The sequence below is a fragment of the Crinia signifera genome, chromosome 4 (genome assembly GCF_055691185.1).
Source record: "Crinia signifera chromosome 4, ASM5569118v1, whole genome shotgun sequence".
NCBI lineage: Eukaryota > Metazoa > Chordata > Amphibia > Anura > Myobatrachidae > Crinia > Crinia signifera.
This window is the reverse complement of record NC_139220.1, coordinates 184,782,766-184,801,718: the sequence shown is the minus strand read 5'-3', so window position 1 is coordinate 184,801,718 and position 18,953 is coordinate 184,782,766. Positions and strand designations below refer to the sequence as shown.

Below are 18,953 nucleotides of genomic sequence, written 5' to 3'. Positions count from 1 at the left end.
AAGAGGCATTAATTTTCAACTTAGGTAAAGATTTTGATTCTATTAACTGAGTTGCAGGTGTGACTAAAAGTGCCTTTGTGGCTGCATCAGATCCACGATGTGTGTATTTATATATGCACTGTATATTATTTACTAATGTACAATTATAAAAATGTCCAAAATATAGAACGTGTAGACCAATGTGCCCTCACTGTCAAGACATTAATAAAGCTAAACAGAGCTTATTTTAGGAGAAATATTTTAAATTTATAATTAGTCTTAAGTCATGCACTTTTTGCCCCACTGCATACATGCATCAACATTCAATTGAATAACAATGAAATAAATACATTTATTTAGTGTTCCAATGCCAGACTATGTTCACATGTTCAGTTTCAAGGGAATCTGTATTTTCATACTCATGCAGCATCCTCTTGCATCTTCGTTCCCAAATCACGTGCTTACAGTATATGTGTTTGGATGCCACAAAGAGATAGTCAACCCTCCTTCAGTCGCCAAACATCAATGGTTGCAAAAAAAGTCCAGCAGTGCCCAGGATGCAGACCATTACAAACACCCAGAGGAAGATGCGATCGATCACCATGGCAACATATTTCCAATCATTTTCAATCTAAAGACATAAGATCAACCTTTGCATTAATATCACTACTTACAATATAGAAATACTGTATATGTTGGTTTTCTATATGTATATGTTGAATGTTTCTTAAAAATACCCAATCATATCAGATATTGTTTCAAACAAACCCTAAATACTGTTAATCCCTTTTTCCCCCATAATAGTACCCTAGTTCACTTTTTTAACCATAGTAGTATCCCAGTATATTTTATGAGCCATCATAATTCCCTAGTTTAAATGATGTCACATTGTATGGATGCCAGTACATATCATGCCAAACAGTACCTCCAATTCATATTATTACATACAGTATCCCCAGTTGTGGTGCTGCAGACAGGGATATGGCCTCTCAAGAACCCCACTGGTGTCATTAAAATGGGCATGGCCTTTCTAAGAAGCTGCCAATTACATCACTCTGGGGGCCAGATGCACTAAGCATCAAAAATGATAAAATGGAGAGTGATAAACAGCCAGCCAATCAGCTCCTACCTGACATTTCTCAAACCCAACCTGTGTTATGGTAGGTAGGAGCTGATTGGCTGGCTGTTTATCACTCTGAATTTTAACACTTTTGAAGCTTAGTGCATCTGGCGCTGGGAGTTTGCAGGCTGTCCCTGGAGACTGTTCCAGTACTAACGGCTCCTTCTCAGTGACAGAGGCCAAATGCTGAAGGATGAAGTCACAGTGCAGCATCCGGCTCGTGTCAGGATGCTGACAAATTATTTCTTAATCAGTATACAGTATATACAATGGTTTTATAGCCCAGAGTGTCAATTTTCTCTGGACTTTGTCACATTTTTTTGTGTGCCATTTTTCATTATTAGACCCTGTGATTTTGCAGCTGAAAAATATCCCCAGGCTCCACAGCCAATATCATTAATGATACACACTGAACAATATCAGTGAACGATATGATCAGTTACACCATACCTCCCAACTCCGCGTGAGCGTCCGAAAAGGGGGTGTGGCCTACGCAAATGAGGGTACAGCTTATGCAAATTAGGCAGCGCCCACATTTACGGCCGCGAATAGACGCTGTGCGCTTGCGCACAGCATCTATTCAGTCAGATCATGTAGTAGTGATTATCTCCCGTGGCAACCTCCCCCGCCCACGGGACACTGCCGGCAGCGGGTGGGAAAGTGGGACAGGCCCTGATTATCGGGACTGTCCCGCTAATATCAGGACTGTCGGGAGGTATGGTTACACTGCTTCCCTAGCTGCTACATGCCATTGTGTTTATGATTTAGTCAACACTGAGCATACAGCACAGATGATGGGGGTGTCACTAACGATATTGAGCATACAAGAAAGCAATTTTTTAAAACATGTCTCTCAGAAGGGCCAAATGAACTATATATTTTAAAAAGTAGTTTAGTGTGTATGGGGCTTAACCCTTTACTGTCCTTTTTTTTTTTTTCAATTCTGGTTTAAAAATGTTTAAATGTTGGAACCTACTGAGGTCCCCTTAAAAATCCTTGTTAATAGATGTCTGCAGCAACACTTCAGGGCTAATTGTATAGCCTTGGAGTATCAATTAGCTGGCATTAAATAACCATGGGTATGTATGAAACACAGGATCTCTTATTTTGTTTCATTCCACCGTCATTTGAGTTTTTTCCACTTCTTATTTCTAAGTTTTCTTTACTGGAATAAAATGTACCTAATTTACAATTGACAAATTGTAAATGCCAATTACAGTAATGCTAAATCAGGAATATTGTTCTAAATTTACAAAAACATCATAAATTTACTCAGGGCCTCCACTAGGAATCGCGGGGCCCAGGACTGACTCCCCCCACGCCTGAGTACCATTACGTGCACCCCGCCACCCCTTCTCCCCCAGAGTACCATTACGGGCACCCGCCACCCCTTCCCCCCCAGAGTACCATTACGCCCCCCCCCCCACCCCCCCCCCCCCCACCCAGTACCATTACCTAGCTGCAGAGGTTCCTGCACGTCTCCACTGGCACGCATCTCCTCTGGAGTGCACACTGCACAGTGCAGCCTGCAGAGTGCCAAGCCCCTCTGTAACCTAGGCTCAGCGCTCTGCAGGTTGCACTGTGTATTGTGCGTGCCTGGCTGTGGGGGGAGCCGGGACCGGGTGGGGGAGGCGGTGTTCGGCCACGGGGTGGAGGGGGTGGCACCATGTGGGCAGCTGCCTGGGCCCCTCCAGAGGCCGGGGCCTGGGACAGCTGTACCCACAGCACCCCCCTGTTGGCGGCCCTGAATTCACTCAGGGAGGCAGAGCCTTACCTGTCATACTCTACTATACTACGGAGTTTTGTGTATAAAAATGAATTAGAATTATATAAAGAAGATATTTATAACATCATCTATATATACGTCTAGCGTCTGTGTGTCTCTGCAACACTGCCCTCTGTTGGCAGCGAGTGAAACAACATCTCTATTTCTCTCACACATGCACAAACACAGAGGCAATCACAAGGTAGCAGACTAGCTTTCAAAGCATTTGCTAAAAGCTCAGCCTCCCTTCTATGATGGACAGAGACTGCCTGAGGCTGTGGGTAGTGCAGCCTCCTTGACCAATAATACAGCAAAACACAGCACAAGGAGAGGCAGCTATCAGATCTGCCTGAGGGGGGCATGGCTTGATGCAGTGTCAGGTGTCTTAAGCTGGCCCTACATCTACAGATTGAATGTCAAATATGTCTGGCTGGAACAAAAACCTGGTAGTATCTGAATGACAGTTTGGCAGTTTTTCAGCAATTCAAAGCAAATGATCAACTGTCATTTACTCACATCCATTACCCGGTTTTTGTTCCAACCAGCCAGATCTGCCAATCAATCTGTAAATGTATGGCCAGCTTTATCCAGGAAGTTGCCCAGCATGAAGGAGAAACTGATAGTTACAAATGAACATGCTGGTGAGTGGCTCCTGGGGCTGTGCAGGAGGTGCATAGGGTTGGTCCACTCCTGTCCTGTTGGCAACATACCACCACCACAGGTAGGAAGCAGGCAGTTCTCAACAAGTTTGTAGGCTTCTTCTGCAGAGGTTCTGCAACATGTTTTGCATGATATTTTATGGTGGGCACCTGCTCCCTGTGGGCACTACCCTGAGAAGAACCAGACATGGTATCAGCTAGTGATAAGCATCTCTGGTAGCTCATGTAATTATGATCAGTCCTTGGAAAGAAGAGGTTATGTAATATCACTGCCCATCACTGACTAAATTAAAGTTCATTCATTCCATTGGTATAATGTGTGAAAGTCCTTATGACCCAGCAGATTGCTACATGGAGGTAAGCAATGGATGCATATTGTCATATAGGAAAGTGATCTTACCTCTTTCGATTCATTTTGTATCTTCATATTGTCTGCAATAAAATGTACATTTTCTATGACTTCTCTTATCTCTGTGGATAATAGTGAATTTGAGATCAGATTGTCCATTGATTCCAGGCTGGAGCCACGAGTAAGATTACATGCAATGTCTGAGGTATATAATCTTTTCATTTGCCCACATGGGCATGAGTTGTCCTGGCAGAACAGTTGGCCATTACAACTTCTAATCTCAGAACTGCTGATGCTATTTATGTTGAAGAGATCTTCATTTGATTGTGGTTTTATGTCTTCCTTTGTTGGTCGTGTCATAAACATTATTTTCGGGAGCTTGTCCAAGAAGATTTTCTTTACCCACTGGGGCATTGTGTGTGTTTTAGGAGTTCTGTAGTGTACATTCAGCACAAATACAGTTATAACAATAGATAGAGTTACAAATATCATGGTAAAGAGTAAATATTCACCAATGAGAGGGATCACCAGGGAGGTTGAAGGGATAATTTCGGTGATAACTAGAAGAAATACAGTCAGTGATAATAGTACAGACATGCACAAAGTAACCTTCTCTCCGCAATCTGATGGCAAATAGAAAACTAAGATAGTTAGGCATGAGATGAGAAGGCAAGGAATGATCATGTAAATGGTGTAGAACAATGGTAGACGTCTGATATAAAGGGAATACGTGATATCCTGGTAAATTTCTATACAGCAGTTGTATTTAATCTCATGCTTGTATCCTGGAGCACTAATGATGACCCACTCGCCGCTCTCCCAGAATTCCTTTAGGTTCATCTCAGAACTGATCATAACGAGATCAATTTTGGCTTTATCATATGTCCATGACCCAAACTTCATAGTGCAGTTCTGGTAATCGAAGGGGAAGAACGTCACATCTATCCAGCAGGAGCTCTTGAATATAGCAGGTGGGATCCAAGTTATGTCTCCTGTGTATTTTAATATTGCTTTGGCTTTGTCATCCACTTGAAATATCCCAACCGCACTAAATAAAATAAAATATTTTAGTCGTATGTTTCTATGAGCTCTCTTGTCAGCTGATAATGGGGGTTATTTTGGTTCACTCTTTCTGACAAATTCCTTCTTAGATGGACAAGACCATGTGCACTGCAGGGGGGGGGGGGGGCAGATGTTACTTGTGCAGAGAGAATTAGATTTGGGTGGGGTTTTACTTTAAAGTGAGATCTATATTGCAGTGTAAAAAAAAGCAGCCAGTATTTACCCTGCACAGAAACAAAATTACTCACCCAAATCTAATTCTCTCTGCACATTTTACATCTGCCCCCCTACAGTGCACATGGTTTGTCTTTCTAAGAAGGATTTTGTCAGAAAGAGTGAACCAGAATAAGGCCCGATGTGTCAAAACCTTTTGTTAAAGTTCATCAGAATTGAGGACAGTGGTAACTATTGCTAACCAAACTAACATCTGGAAATATTACCATATTAGTACTAATACCGACTGGATTTACTATTAATGAAGTATCTGAGTGCACTAACAGGACTGTTGGCTACTAACCCAGGTTGTTATATTGAATTGTGTATTTTATATGTATTTTTTATTGACTATAATGTTCTACTTACCAGCTTTATATTAATAACTATATTATACTGTTTAAATAAATAGTGCAGTGCAGTCTGTCAGCGTAGCCCAACTGTAGCGTAGTGTCCCTGCGGCAGCCCTGTGTAGTCAGCTTAGTGTCAGGCAGCGTAGTCACCGCACTGTCCCCGCGAGCTGCTGCTCTGTCCCCGGTGTCCCTGGCAAGCCTAGTGAGAGCCTCTCATACAGCGCCGGTAACCGCCAGATCCCCTGCGCTGGCGGACGCCGGCAGGGAGGTGATCATGCGGGCGCCGGCGGAGAGACGCTCCATCTGCCTGAGATTTGCGAGCGCATCGAGCCGCCGCACCCAAAGCGTGGCGGACAACGATCTCCACGCTTCGGGCTCCTTTGCATGTCCCATCACGGGGCTCGCTGTGCTCGCCACACTTCGTGCGCGGTGGCTCGCTGCGCTTGCCACACTTTATAAAATCAACTCCACACCGGCGTGGATAGTGGGGGTATGAACAGGTTGGGAGGATGCATACCGCGTCCCCTCGTGGGGCGTGCTGCGCTCTCCACGCTTGCGTGGATAGTGTGGGTGTTTCAGGAACACATTCACACTTGTCATTTCATCCATCTGAAACAATAATGATGAGACGTGTTAACTGTCAAATGGATTTTACTGACATAAAGAATAAATACAAAAAACAATGAGCAATGTTAAATAATAATGTAGAACAACAAGTCCCAGAAAGGTCTAAAACATTTATTCCTCCGACACAGCAGCCCCTCCAGATGCAGCTGATGTTGATGCAGCAGTCTCATCCTCGGCATCGGCTGCTTTGTCTGCAGTTGGGACAAGAGTCAGTGCATGTAATATGCGCAGGAAAGCATCCTCCACCCCTAGGGTTTCGCGCCATATGAATTCCTGCAAGTATGAGTCAAGGTACTGGCGTGCAGTGCCCCTCTGCCTCTTATTCCTCAACTTGCAGGAGCCCCAGAGCCTCTCGATATTCTGGGTATGGACCCAAGTGTCTGGGTCCACAAAGTTATAACGGTGGTTGACGTGCATGTGGTGGTACCCCGCCTGCTCCAATTCTTGCGTTTTGTACGCACGCCAACAGTCTGAGTAGATGGTGGTACCTGGCTCTATGTGTGCTTCGATGGCAGACATTAGGGTCCTGGCGTCACGGCTGGCCACTGGTGTGATGAAGCATTGGTCTCACGCAATATCCCACCGAAGAGCCACTGCTGTGGTAGGACGCGTCCAATGTGGCTCTTATGCTGGACAAACAGACTTTTGTCCACCTCAATGATTTTGCCAGGTCTGCCAATCTGGTGTTGGGGCTGTGACATCAGATCGAGGGTACATGCCTCCCGCATAAGATTGTTATATATAACGGCGGTTTTGCTCAAAATCTTGAGGTGGCGCTCACAAAATGTAATGCTTGTCAGCTCCTCCACCCATGAAAATATGAACCACAGAAGGGTCAGAAATGTCAGGTGACATTGCGAAACCATTGTGCAGCCCGGAGACTGACCTTCTTCCCACAGCTTCTTATGTGCAGCACCACATACGTTCCTTTACATTGAGCCTTATAGGATGCCCGTTGACACAGGTCTGTGTCTCTGGCAGCAAGTTGTGGCGTTGGAAAAATGCCACCAACTCCTCCTTCCTCTGCGGCAGGTTGGAGATGGTTAATGGTTCGGGAGCCATAACTTACACAATCTAATAAGTGGTGACAAAATGCTGACTGCGTAACGCTGACTGACTACGCCAACTACGTAATCTCCGGCTAGCCGCGAACGTACTGACTATGCTGACTAAACGCTATCTGCGTAACGTTGACTGACTACGCTAACTACGTAAGCTCTGGCTAGCCGCGAACGTACTGACTAGGCTGACTACGCTGGCTGCGGGAACACGACGCTGATACTGACAGGGACGCTGACTACACTAACTACGCTGGTCATGGGAACACTACATTGATACTGACAGGGACGCCGACTATGCTAATTATGCTGGCTGCGGGAACACAACGCTGATACTGACAGGGATGCTGAATACGATAACTACGCCGGCCTCGGGAACACTACGCTGATTCTGACAGGGACACTACGCTGACTACATAACTGCAGCCGTGAAACTACACAAGTACCAAAATTCTTTACCCTTTACTGGTAGTATAGTTTCCTCCCACAGTGCACAACCTAGCTTTCTTTTCAGTTCAAGGTCTGTTAAGCTAAGTCCAGTTAAGTCCAGTCTGGTCTAGTCCAGTCAATTTTTAGCCTGGTCCTGTCTAGTCAAGTCCAATCTGGTTCAGTTGAGTTAAGTCCAGTCAAGTCCAGTTTGGTGAAATCCAGTCCGGTTAAGATCTTTTGTATCCAGTCCAGCCTGTCGGATTTAGTTCTGATCTACTAGCCCTAACTAGATGTGTTGCTTTCTATTCTATACCAGGTGACCGAGGCAGAGGGCCATGACCTGAAGGTCGCACACAGCTAAGGCCAAAGCCCATTGATTATGTGTAGGTCTTACATTAGACCAGCCTCATTCATAGCTTCTACTGCAACATTGGGACCTAGGGCCTTATTCTGGTTTACACACTCCCCTGCACATTCGCATGGGGGAGCAATGTTTTCCTTATGCACATGAGCATTTCTGTGCATGTGCATATGCTGGGTGCGAGCGGGCATGGCAAACTGCTAATTTTTAAATCCCGTTTGCACCTACCAGTGCGGACAGGGGGTGAGGAGCAGCAGCAAGGTGACGCACCCATGGGAACGCCCAGCATTTCATGGGTGTTCCCATTAAAACGCTGGGTGTTTCCATGTAAATGCTGGGTGTTCCCATGTAAATGCTGGGTGTTCCCATGGAAACGCTGGGTGTTCCCATGGAAATGCTGGGTGTTCCCATGGAAACGCTGGGTGTTCCCATGGAAATTAGGCCATGATGTGGCTGCCAGCGGAGGGCAGCTGACATTAACGTATGTTAGCTGCCTGCCCTCTTCTCATACATGAGCATGAAAGCTAAGACACCAGAGAGTGCCTTCATTTTGCGTGCTCCTTCCAAATCATTTGATGGTCGGTGACCATCAAATGATTTGGCCTCCGCACCCAAGGCTGTGAATGGATGTTTATGCAAAACATCCATTTGGAGCTGTGCGGTTAAATTGCCGAGCGAGTGGCATCCGGCGTTTAATCCACATGCAACGCTGCGAAATTTGCAGCTTTGCATGTGGACCAGAAAAAGGTCCCTAGTCCTAACCAGACTCCACCTCAATCTAGTAGTGTGACAATAAGTTCCTGCCTGTATTTCTCAGCATTGAGAATAACAATCCTGACCAAATCCCCAACTCCACTTGCTGAAGTGCAACCTCCTCCATGCTTCACTGTTGCCTGAAAACACTCACTTTGCATGTTGTTAATTGATACAAGCTAATACTACAATTTTTTAAAGCATCTTTGCAGCATTTATTCCACACTTTTGCACAGTACTGTGTATATACACAAACAGCATAGATTAGATAAGGATTACTTGTTATAGAGAACTATGTCTGGCCTCCAGATCTGGGAAGAGGGAACTCGAATATATTCAATTCCTCCAAAATGACTTGGAACCCACTTAAGCTTGTAATCATTCCATATCTGTAAAACAACAGAATAGCCATGAGCCGTACATTGTACAGTGACTTCATTTATTCCATAAAACTCAGTATATGTTCTGTATTTATGCAAATTAGAAAATATTTGTGAAATTAAAATATATAGTTTTGCAATAATAAATTATATACAGATGTGTCCTCATACACCTTTGCTCTTTAGTGCACCACATACCTTGTAACTTTGTTGCAGCAATTGTACATTTAAAAAAATGGGCCATATACCTGGATGTTCGGAAGTTCAGTGTCGCATACAAGCAGCTTTGAATTTCCATGTGATCTCTAGCAGGGGCATGCAGGAGACATCTCAGTGGAAGAGATACCTCCTTCATGGAGCTGCAATCCTAGCAGTGTGGCAAATGATCCCTGCAGGTGGCCATCTAATTAAGCCTCAGCTTGGGCAGCTGCCCAGCGAAAAAAGGGGACTGAGGCCTCCTCTACTGAGTGCCTTGCAGAACTCCATTTGCAGAAGAACCAATGTATGCGCCTCCTCGCTGCGCTCGCCACGCTTTGGGCTCGGAGGCTAGCTGCGCTCGTCACACTATATAGAATCAACTCCGGACGTGTACCGTCGCCCCTCACCACTCTTCGGGATGATGTATATAGTGGCGGGGGGGGGGGCAAAATAAATGACATTATATGTAATTTTACCATAAAATGGCATTATTCTAGGTTCCATCAGAACCGATATCTCATTGCATCGCATGCCATACAATAATAGCATGCGATGCGATTTTTTATCGCATCCTATCTTTTTAATAGATTCACTGACACAGGGCAGTGAATACATTACATAGTAAAATTGCATCGCATTACATGGCATACAATATGGCATGCAATGCGATGCAATTCCGCAAATGGAGTAGTGGGCGCCGTGATAATACACAAGTACCCCTGCTGCTAATGAAAACTGACACTCAAAAAATGGCTGCCCCCATACAGCAGACAGTTTTTAAGGAGGCAGGGGGGGGTTGTAACACTACTTGGAGATGGGGCGGGCATGGTGGTTCAAATTTAACAGTTATACCTCTGATACTGAAGCACAGTATCACGTTATGTACGGGTGAAAAATCATTTGATGGTCGGCGACCATTGAATGAGTGTGCCACCCGTTCGCAAATACAAGTCAGCCTAGACTGACTTTTATTTGCGAGCGCCTCGATGCAGACCAGGCGGGCAGCTTTGGCACACCTGTGTTTACAAGTGGATGCCAAGCATTTTTATGGAGCCCCCTGTCCACACCGCTGTGAATGTATTACTCGCCTAAGGCATTTGCACAGCCAGTCTGCACATGCGCATTTTCGCCAATACACATGCGCAGACCCGCAACATCGGACCACGCTGCGAATTCAGCTCTTCGCGAGCCCAGCTGAATCAGGAACAACATTTGCAATATTTTGAAAGAATTGTCTGTTCTGTTCCTATAGAGGGAGCCCTTGGACTGAATAATGCTTCCTGCCATCACTATTATGTTTTCTGTTTTAGTTCCATAATGTGGAAGTTCCATAAAGGGAATACACTAGAGTGGAGTACACATTAGGCAATACATTGGATGATATGTTGTATTGAGGCAAATTGGAATGACATATTATAGACATAGCATAGTGTGTATGCTTAATCTTGTGTTCACATGCATAGGCATCTAATGTGCTGCTTCATACTGCTGATGACAGGAAGCAGGTGAATGGAAGAAGGAAGGATATACTGTATATCGTACACTAGAGAATTGTTTATTAATACATTTATGCAATATATTCTATACAAGGCATTTCATTAAAAAAAAAACTAAGGGTGACATTCTATGGGATGAGATAAAAGTGCATTTTTTATCTCATCGCCACTCTTCGCACTTTTTGAAATCACATTTTTTTTGTAATAATTCGCATATTTAATGGGATGCGATTTGGAGGCTGAAAAGTGCGATGTAGTGCGATTTGCGGCAAAGTGGTGCGATTTTATGACACAAAAAAGTGCGATTTCTTCCGCCGGTCATGTGCAAGTTTTGGACCAACCGGAGTGCGATTTACAAGACTGTCTCCGCATGACTAAGAACCCCCTAACCTATTGGCCCACCTCTGTCCCCTCCATTATGCATCACACCCCCTATATAAAGGGGCACTGGTGCCATTTCACTCTTTGATAGGAAGTAAGGAGCATGGAGAGGAGCAGTGGCAGTGTGAGCAGAGGAAGAGGTGTTGGTGGCAGAGTGAGGAGTGGCAGAGGGCTGAGTGCCTCAGAATATAGGCGTCATGGCAGTTCCCAGGGAAGCCTGCTACTACACTTAGGATTTTGAGATGACCATCACATACCACCTGTACGTTCAAAGAGTGCCGCCCACGCCGATTGACATAGACGTATCCCCGCACGTGCAGTTCCCTAATCCCAATGTGTGTGCAGTCTATAGCTCCTAGCACGTGAGGGAATGCTGAGAGTCTATAGAAAGCCACCTTGTGGTCCTGCAACTCCAACTCAGAACATGGGAATCTGATGTATGTCCGCCACAACTTCTTTAAAGCAAGTAACACTTGAGTAAAATGCTTAGAGAAAGTGGGCTGTGATACCCCCAAGGACCATGAGGTCACAGACTGAGTGGAGCCAGTGGCCAAATAGTAGAGGGTACACATTAATTTCTGCAGCCCAGACACTGCATAGTTGCCTCCCCCGAAAGGGTCCAAATCATCTCTCATCTGCTCATACTGTATAAGTCCAACAGGTTATTGCGGTTCAGCCTAAACATTCTCACAACCTGTTGATCCAAGAGGGAGTCCAGGTACAGCCGAGCACGATACATACGTGGGGTACGCAGTAGTTGGGGGGCTACCTGGATCTGGTGTGCAGCTTCCTCCCTCCTGCGCAGCTCCTCCAAATGGGCCACACCACAAATCAGCAACTCCAAACCACTCTGCAAAATATCCATGTCTCAAACCCTCACAGGTGTCCTTATTGATGTTGGGGTATATGTAGGGCTTTTTCTGAGTGAAATTGAGGGCACCTGTGTTCAAATTAACCATTTGTGCACTTGACCAAAGTGAGTTCTGGGCCAAATCGCCCAACAGAACCTGGTCTGAAAAAAGTGCGATTATTAGACACCTTAACCCCTTCCCGACATTTGACGTATATATACGTCATGGCCGGGATGTACTTCCCGACACATGACGTATATATACGTCATGACTTTAAACTGTCCCCGCGTCTATAGACGCGGTGACAGTTTAAACATGTCTGCTGTACCTGACAGCAGACATGTCCCAGCATGTCCAGGGGGGGCGGCGATGCCTCCCCCCCGTCGGCGATCGCTGTGATTGGCTGTTCAATGTGAACAGCCAATCGCAGCGTTTTCCTGTGTTACCGGCGAATATGACGCTCGGTAACACAGGTGTCAATCACCGCCGGGTGGGAGGGGGTGTGAGGGGGTCACCGGTGATGACCACACCTCACCCCACCTCACCCCACCTGCCCCCAAGGCTGTGATTGGTCCGTCGGACCGACGGACCAATCACAGCCATAGCGCGTTATTTAAACTAACGGTGACTGCGCTGCAGATGCCATTCCGGTCAGGAATTGCATGCAGAGCGGTCACCGGCCAATCTGTCGTGATATACATACCTGATCCTTGCCTGATACTTACCTGATCACCGCTGGTAGCGTGCTGCCAGCAGCTGGATGCTTACTGGATCTTGTCACTTCCTGTGTGCTGCTGCTGCAGTGTCATAGAGTGACAGATAGTGAGAGATAGTCAGAGATAGTCAGAGATAGTCAGAGATAGTGACAGAGAGTGATAGAGAGTGCTATATTTTGTGTCTGCTGCACCCCCTTTTGTGCTGATCAGTATACTGTATCTGTGCTGATCAGCAACTTTTTGGGGGTGCAGGGGTTATTTTTTTTATATATATACCTGTCAGTTGCACCAAAGCTTGTGCTGCCTGTGCAACTGACTGCTGCCCCCCTGCTGCCCCCCTGCTGCCCCCCCTTTTGTGCTGATCAGTATAAATTAACTGATCAGCAACTTTTTGGGGGTCCAGGGTTTTTTTTTTATATATATATACCCTGTCAGGTTGCACCCACAGTTGGGTGCCTGCTGCCCCTCACTGCTAATCAGTGTTGCATCACTGCATCACTGATCTGCAGTTTTTTTTTGGAGAGTGCAGTGGGGTTTTGTTTTTACACCCACGTTGCTTTTGTGGGTGTCCTGTGGCCGCTGAGCGCTGATCAGTGACGTACATCACTAAACAGCATTTTTGGCACAGGGTTGATATAATTTTTTTTCTGCAGTTTTTTTAAATTGTTTTTTTTTTTTGGAGAGTGCTGTGGTTTATTTTTTTTAAATTGTTTTTACACCCACGTTGCTTTTGTGGGTGTCCTGTGGCCGCTGAGCGCTGATCAGTGACGTACATCACTGAACAGCATTTTTGGCACAGGGTTGATATAATTTTTTTTCTGCAGTTTTTTTAAATTGTTTTTTTTTTGGAGAGTGCTGTGGTTTATTTTTTTTAAATTGTTTTTACACCCACGTTGCTTTTGTGGGTGTCCTGTGGCCGCTGAGCGCTGATCAGTGACGTACATCACTGAACAGCATTTTTGGCACAGGGTTGATATAATTTTTTTTTTTGGATCAAATTCCTGTTGCCTTTGAGCGCTGTTCAGTGACGGACGTTACTGACCAACATCTGTGCTCAATTTTTGGCGCAGGACCTTTTATTTTTTTTTTTAACCCCTTCAATTTTTTTTTTTTTTATTGGGATCAAATTCCTGTATAAAGTATTTTTTTTTCTGCACTACATACACACTACACACTACATACCCCCCGTGTTGAAATAAAGTTTGTACCCCCCCTACACTATACACGTGTTGAAACATTACACTTACAGAAACACAAAAATAAAAATGGCATCCCAAATGTCATCCCAAATGTCATCCCAGTCATCCAGAAGAATGTATTCAGCGGAGGAGGCATATGCCATGCTTGCCTCTGACTCTGACACAGCCAGTGATGCAAGTGGGGAATTTGAAGGATTCGTCTTAAGCTCCTCTTCCTCCTCTAGTGATGAGGGACCCCCTCAAAGACGCCCCCGTAGAGCAGCTGAGAACCCCCCCAAATGATTGATCCCGTATGGACCCCACCACCAGACAATTTTGAGCCCCAGGTTCCTGAGTTTTTGGCCATCCCAGGAATCCAATTTGATTCAACAGGTCTCAGAGAAATTGACTTTTTCAAATTATTTTTCTCTGATGATTTTATAAATTTAATGGTGGACCAAAGTAATTTATATGCCCAGCAGTTTATTGATCAAAACCCCACGTCATCATTTGCTAGGTGGACCCCTGTAGATGCAGTAGAGATGATGACGTTTTGGGGTCTGGTGTTACATATGGGCATAGTAAAAAAGCCAGAAATTAGGCAATATTGGAGTACAGATGTTCTGTACAGCACCCCACTTTACCGTATGGCCATGGCTCGGACTCGTTTTGAGACAATCCTTAAATTTTTACATTACACCGATAATGCACAGTGCCCACCCAGAGATGATCCCACCTTTGACCGGCTATTCAAAGTCAGGCCGGTCATTGATCATTTCAGTGCCAAATTTGCAGAGATGTACATCCCTGAAAAGTTTATTTGTATCGACGAGTCCCTTATACATTTTAAAGGAAGGGTTAAATTCCGCCAGTACCTTCCCAATAAGAGGGCAAGGTATGGCATAAAAATGTATAAGCTGTGTGAAAGCACCTCAGGGTACACCCACAGGTTTAGGGTATATGAAGGGAAGGACTCAAGAATTGAACCGCCAGAATGCCCCCCCTCCCTCGTAGGTGTTAGTGGAAAAATTGTCTGGGATTTAGTGCACCCCTTCCTGGATAAAGGTTATCACCTCTATGTGGATAACTTTTACACTAGCATCCCCCTGTTTAAGGCCCTTGGTTCAAGAGGTACAGCAGCTTGCGGTACTGTGCGCAAGAACCAAAGAGGCCTCCCAAAAACGCACGTTGCCCAATTACTGAGAAGGGGTGAAAGCAGGGGAATATGCACCGAAAATATGTTGTTGGTCAAATATAAGGACAAGAGGGATGTCCTTATACTGACAACAATTCATGGAGACAGTACCACCTCCGTCCCTGTACGAGGTACCAGTACCCACACCTCAAAACCTAATTGTATCCTAGATTACAATAAGTACATGGGCGGAGTGGATCTTTCAGATCAGGTACTGAAGCCGTACAGTCCCCTGCGGAAAACAAAAATCTGGTACAAGAAGCTGGCCGTGTATATCATCCAGATGGCACTGTATAACGCTTACGTGCTATTCCGTTCTACCAGCCAGAGGGGGACATTTATGCACTTTCAAGAGGAAGTCATAAAGGGCCTAATATTTGGGAACCAGCAGGCAGAGGGCCCCAGTACTTCTAGTACTGGCCCCCGTATTGTACCAGGGCAGCATTTTCCTAACGAAATCCCCTCCACTGCAAAAAAGGGCAGGAAACAAAAAAGGTGCAAAGCTTGCTATAAAAAGGGAATAAGAAAGGATACTATTTTCCACTGTGAAACTTGCCCCGACAAACCCGGCCTATGTATAAAGGAGTGTTTTAAAATATACCACACATCTATGGATTATTAGGTTCATCATTTCACCGTGCTTCGGGGGTCTTGCTAATGCCACAGAGCACCCACCATTCATTCCACCACAATATGAGCTGCAAAATCCAAAAATCACTCCTTCCCTTCTGAGTCCTGCCATGCACCCAACTGGTATTTTTTGGTCACATATGAGGCATTGCCATACTCGGAAGATATTGGGGCACAGATTTTGGGGTGCTTTTTCTCCTTCATACCTTATGAAAATGAAAAATTTTGAGCCAGAACTGCATTTTTGTGTAAAAAAATGTAATTTTTCATTTTCACAGCCCAGTTGTACCAAAATTGGTGAATCCCCTGGGGGTTTGAAATGTACACTATACCCCTAGATGAATTCCCTGAGGGGTATAGTTTGCAAAATGGGGTCACTTGTGGGGGGGTTCCACTGTATTGGTGCTTTGGGGGTCTTGCTAATGCGACATAGCACCCACCAACATTCCACCAGAATCTGTGCTGCAAAATCCAAATATCACTCCTTCCCTTCTGAGTCTTGCCATTTTTTGGTCACACATGAGGCATTGCCGTACTCGGGAGAAATTGGGGCACAGATTTTGGGGTGCTTTGTCTCCTTCATTCCTTGTGAAAATGAAAAATTTTGAGCCAGAACTGCATTTTTGTGTAAAAAAATGTAATTTTTCATTTTCACAGCCCAGTTGTACCAAAATTGGTGAAACCCCTGGGGGTTTGAAATGTACACTATACCCCTAGATGAATTCCCTGAGGGGTATAGTTTGCAAAATGGGGTCACTTGTGGGGGGGTTCCACTGTATTGGGGCTTTGGGGGTCTTGCTAATGCGACAAAGCACCCACCAACATTCCACCAGAATCTGTGCTGCAAAATCCAAATATCACTCCTTCCCTTCTGAGTCCTGCCATTTTTTGGTCACACATGAGGCATTGCCGTACTCGGGAGAAATTGGGGCACAGATTTTGGGGTGCTTTGTCTCCATTTATTCCTTGTGAAAATGAAAAATTTTGAGCCAGAACTGCATTTTTGTGTAAAAAAATGTAATTTTTCATTTTCACAGCCCAGTTGTACCAAAATTGGTGAAACCCCTGGGGGTTTGAAATGTACACTATACCCCTAGATGAATTCCCTGAGGGGTGTAGTTTGCAAAATGGGGTCACTTGTGGGGGGGTTCCACTGTATTGGTGCTTCGGGGGTCTTGCTAATGCGACATAGCACCCACCAACATTCCACCAGAATCTGTGCTGCAAAATCCAAATATCACTCCTTCCCTTCTGAGTCCTGCCATGCACCCAAATGGTATTATTTGGTCACATGTGAGGCATTGCCGTACTCGGGAGAAATTGGGGCACATATTTTGGGGTGCTTTGTCTCCTTCATTCCTTGTGAAAATGAAAAATTTTGAGCCAGAACTGCATTTTTGTGTAAAAAATTTAATTTTTCATTTTCACTGCCCAGTTGTACCACAATTGGTGAAACCCCTGGGGGTTTGAAATGTACACTATACCCCTAGATGAATTCCCTGAGGGGTGTAGTTTGCAAAATGGGGTCACTTGTGGGGGGGTTCCACTGTATTGGTGCTTCGGGGGTCTTGCTAATGCGACATAGCACCCACCAACAATCCACCAGAATCTGTGCTACAAAATCCAAATATCACTCCTTCCCTTCTGAGTCCTGCCATGCACCCAAATGGTATTTTTTGGTCACATGTGAGGCATTGCCGTACTCGGGAGAAATTGGGGCACATATTTTGGGGTGCTTTGTCTCCTTCATTCCTTGTGAAAATGAAAAATTTTGAGCCAGAACTGCATTTTTGTGTAAAAAATTTAATTTTTCATTTTCACTGCCCAGTTGTACCACAATTGGTGAAACCCCTGGGGGTTTGAAATGTACACTATACCACTAGATGAATTCCCTGAGGGGTGTAGTTTGCAAAATGGGGTCACTTGTGGGGGGGTTCCACTGTATTGGTGCTTCGGGGGTCTTGCTAATGCGACATAGCGCCCACCAACATTCCACCGGAATCTGTGCTGCAAAATCCAAATATCACTCCTTCCCTTCTGTGTCCTGCCATGCACCCAAATGGTATTTTTTGGTCACATGTGAGGCATTGCCGTACTCGGGAGAAATTGGGGCACATATTTTGGGGTGCTTTGTCTCCTTCATTCCTTGTGAAAATGAAAAATTTTGAGCCAGAACTGCATTTTTGTGTAAAAAATTTAATTTTTCATTTTCACTGCCCAGTTGTACCACAATTGGTGAAACCCCTGGGGGTTTGAAATGTACACTATACCCCTAGATGAATTCCCTGAGGGGTGTAGTTTGCAAAATGGGGTCACTTGTGGGGGGGTTCCACTGTATTGGTGCTTCGGGGGTCTTGCTAATGCGACATAGCACCCACCAACATTCCACCAGAATCTGTGCTGCAAAATCCAAATATCACTCCTTCCCTTCTGAGTCCTGCCATGCACCCAAATGGTATTTTTTGGTCACATGTGAGGCATTGCCGTACTCCGGAGAAATTGGGGCATATATTTTGGGGTGCTATGTCTCCTTCATTCCTTGTGAAAATGAAAAATTTTGAGCCAGAACTGCATATTTGTGTAAAAAATTTAATTTTTCATTTTCACTGCCCAGTTGTACCACAATTGGTGAAACCCCTGGGGGTTTGAAATGTACACTATACCACTAGATGAATTCCCTGAGGGGTGTAGTTTGCAAAATGGGGTCACTTGTGGGGGGGTTCCACTGTATTGGTGCTTCGGGGGTCTTGCTAATGCGACATAGCACCCACCAACATTCCACCGGAATCTGTGCTGCAAAATCCAAATATCACTCCTTCCCTTCTGTGTCCTGCCATGCACCCAAATGGTATTTTTTGGTCACATGTGAGGCATTGCCGTACTCGGGAGAAATTGGGGCACATATTTTGGGGTGCTTTGTCTCCTTCATTCCTTGTGAAAATGAAAAATTTTGAGCCAGAACTGCATTTTTGTGTAAAAAATTTAATTTTTCATTTTCACTGCCCAGTTGTACCACAATTGGTGAAACCCCTGGGGGTTTGAAATGTACACTATACCCCTAGATGAATTCCCTGAGGGGTGTAGTTTGCAAAATGGGGTCACTTGTGGGGGGGTTCCACTGTATTGGTGCTTCGGGGGTCTTGCTAATGCGACATAGCACCCACCAACATTCCACCAGAATCTGTGCTGCAAAATCCAAA

At 45.0% G+C, this 18,953-nt stretch overlaps 1 protein-coding gene across 1 annotated transcript in view; it reads right to left on the bottom strand.

The window, feature by feature from the left end:
* Positions 1-344: 344 nt before the first annotated feature.
* CHRNA3 (cholinergic receptor nicotinic alpha 3 subunit) overlaps positions 345-18,953 on the bottom strand; it is a 46,841-nt gene continuing 28,232 nt past the window's right edge. The window contains exons 3-5 of the mRNA XM_083179699.1: positions 9,008-9,117; positions 3,924-4,920; positions 345-610 (exon numbers count right to left, since the gene is read on the bottom strand). Of these exons, the coding sequence (XP_083035825.1) occupies positions 488-610; positions 3,924-4,920; positions 9,008-9,117 (1,230 nt within the window). The 3' untranslated portion in view covers positions 345-487. The remainder of the gene's footprint in view (positions 611-3,923; positions 4,921-9,007; positions 9,118-18,953) is intronic.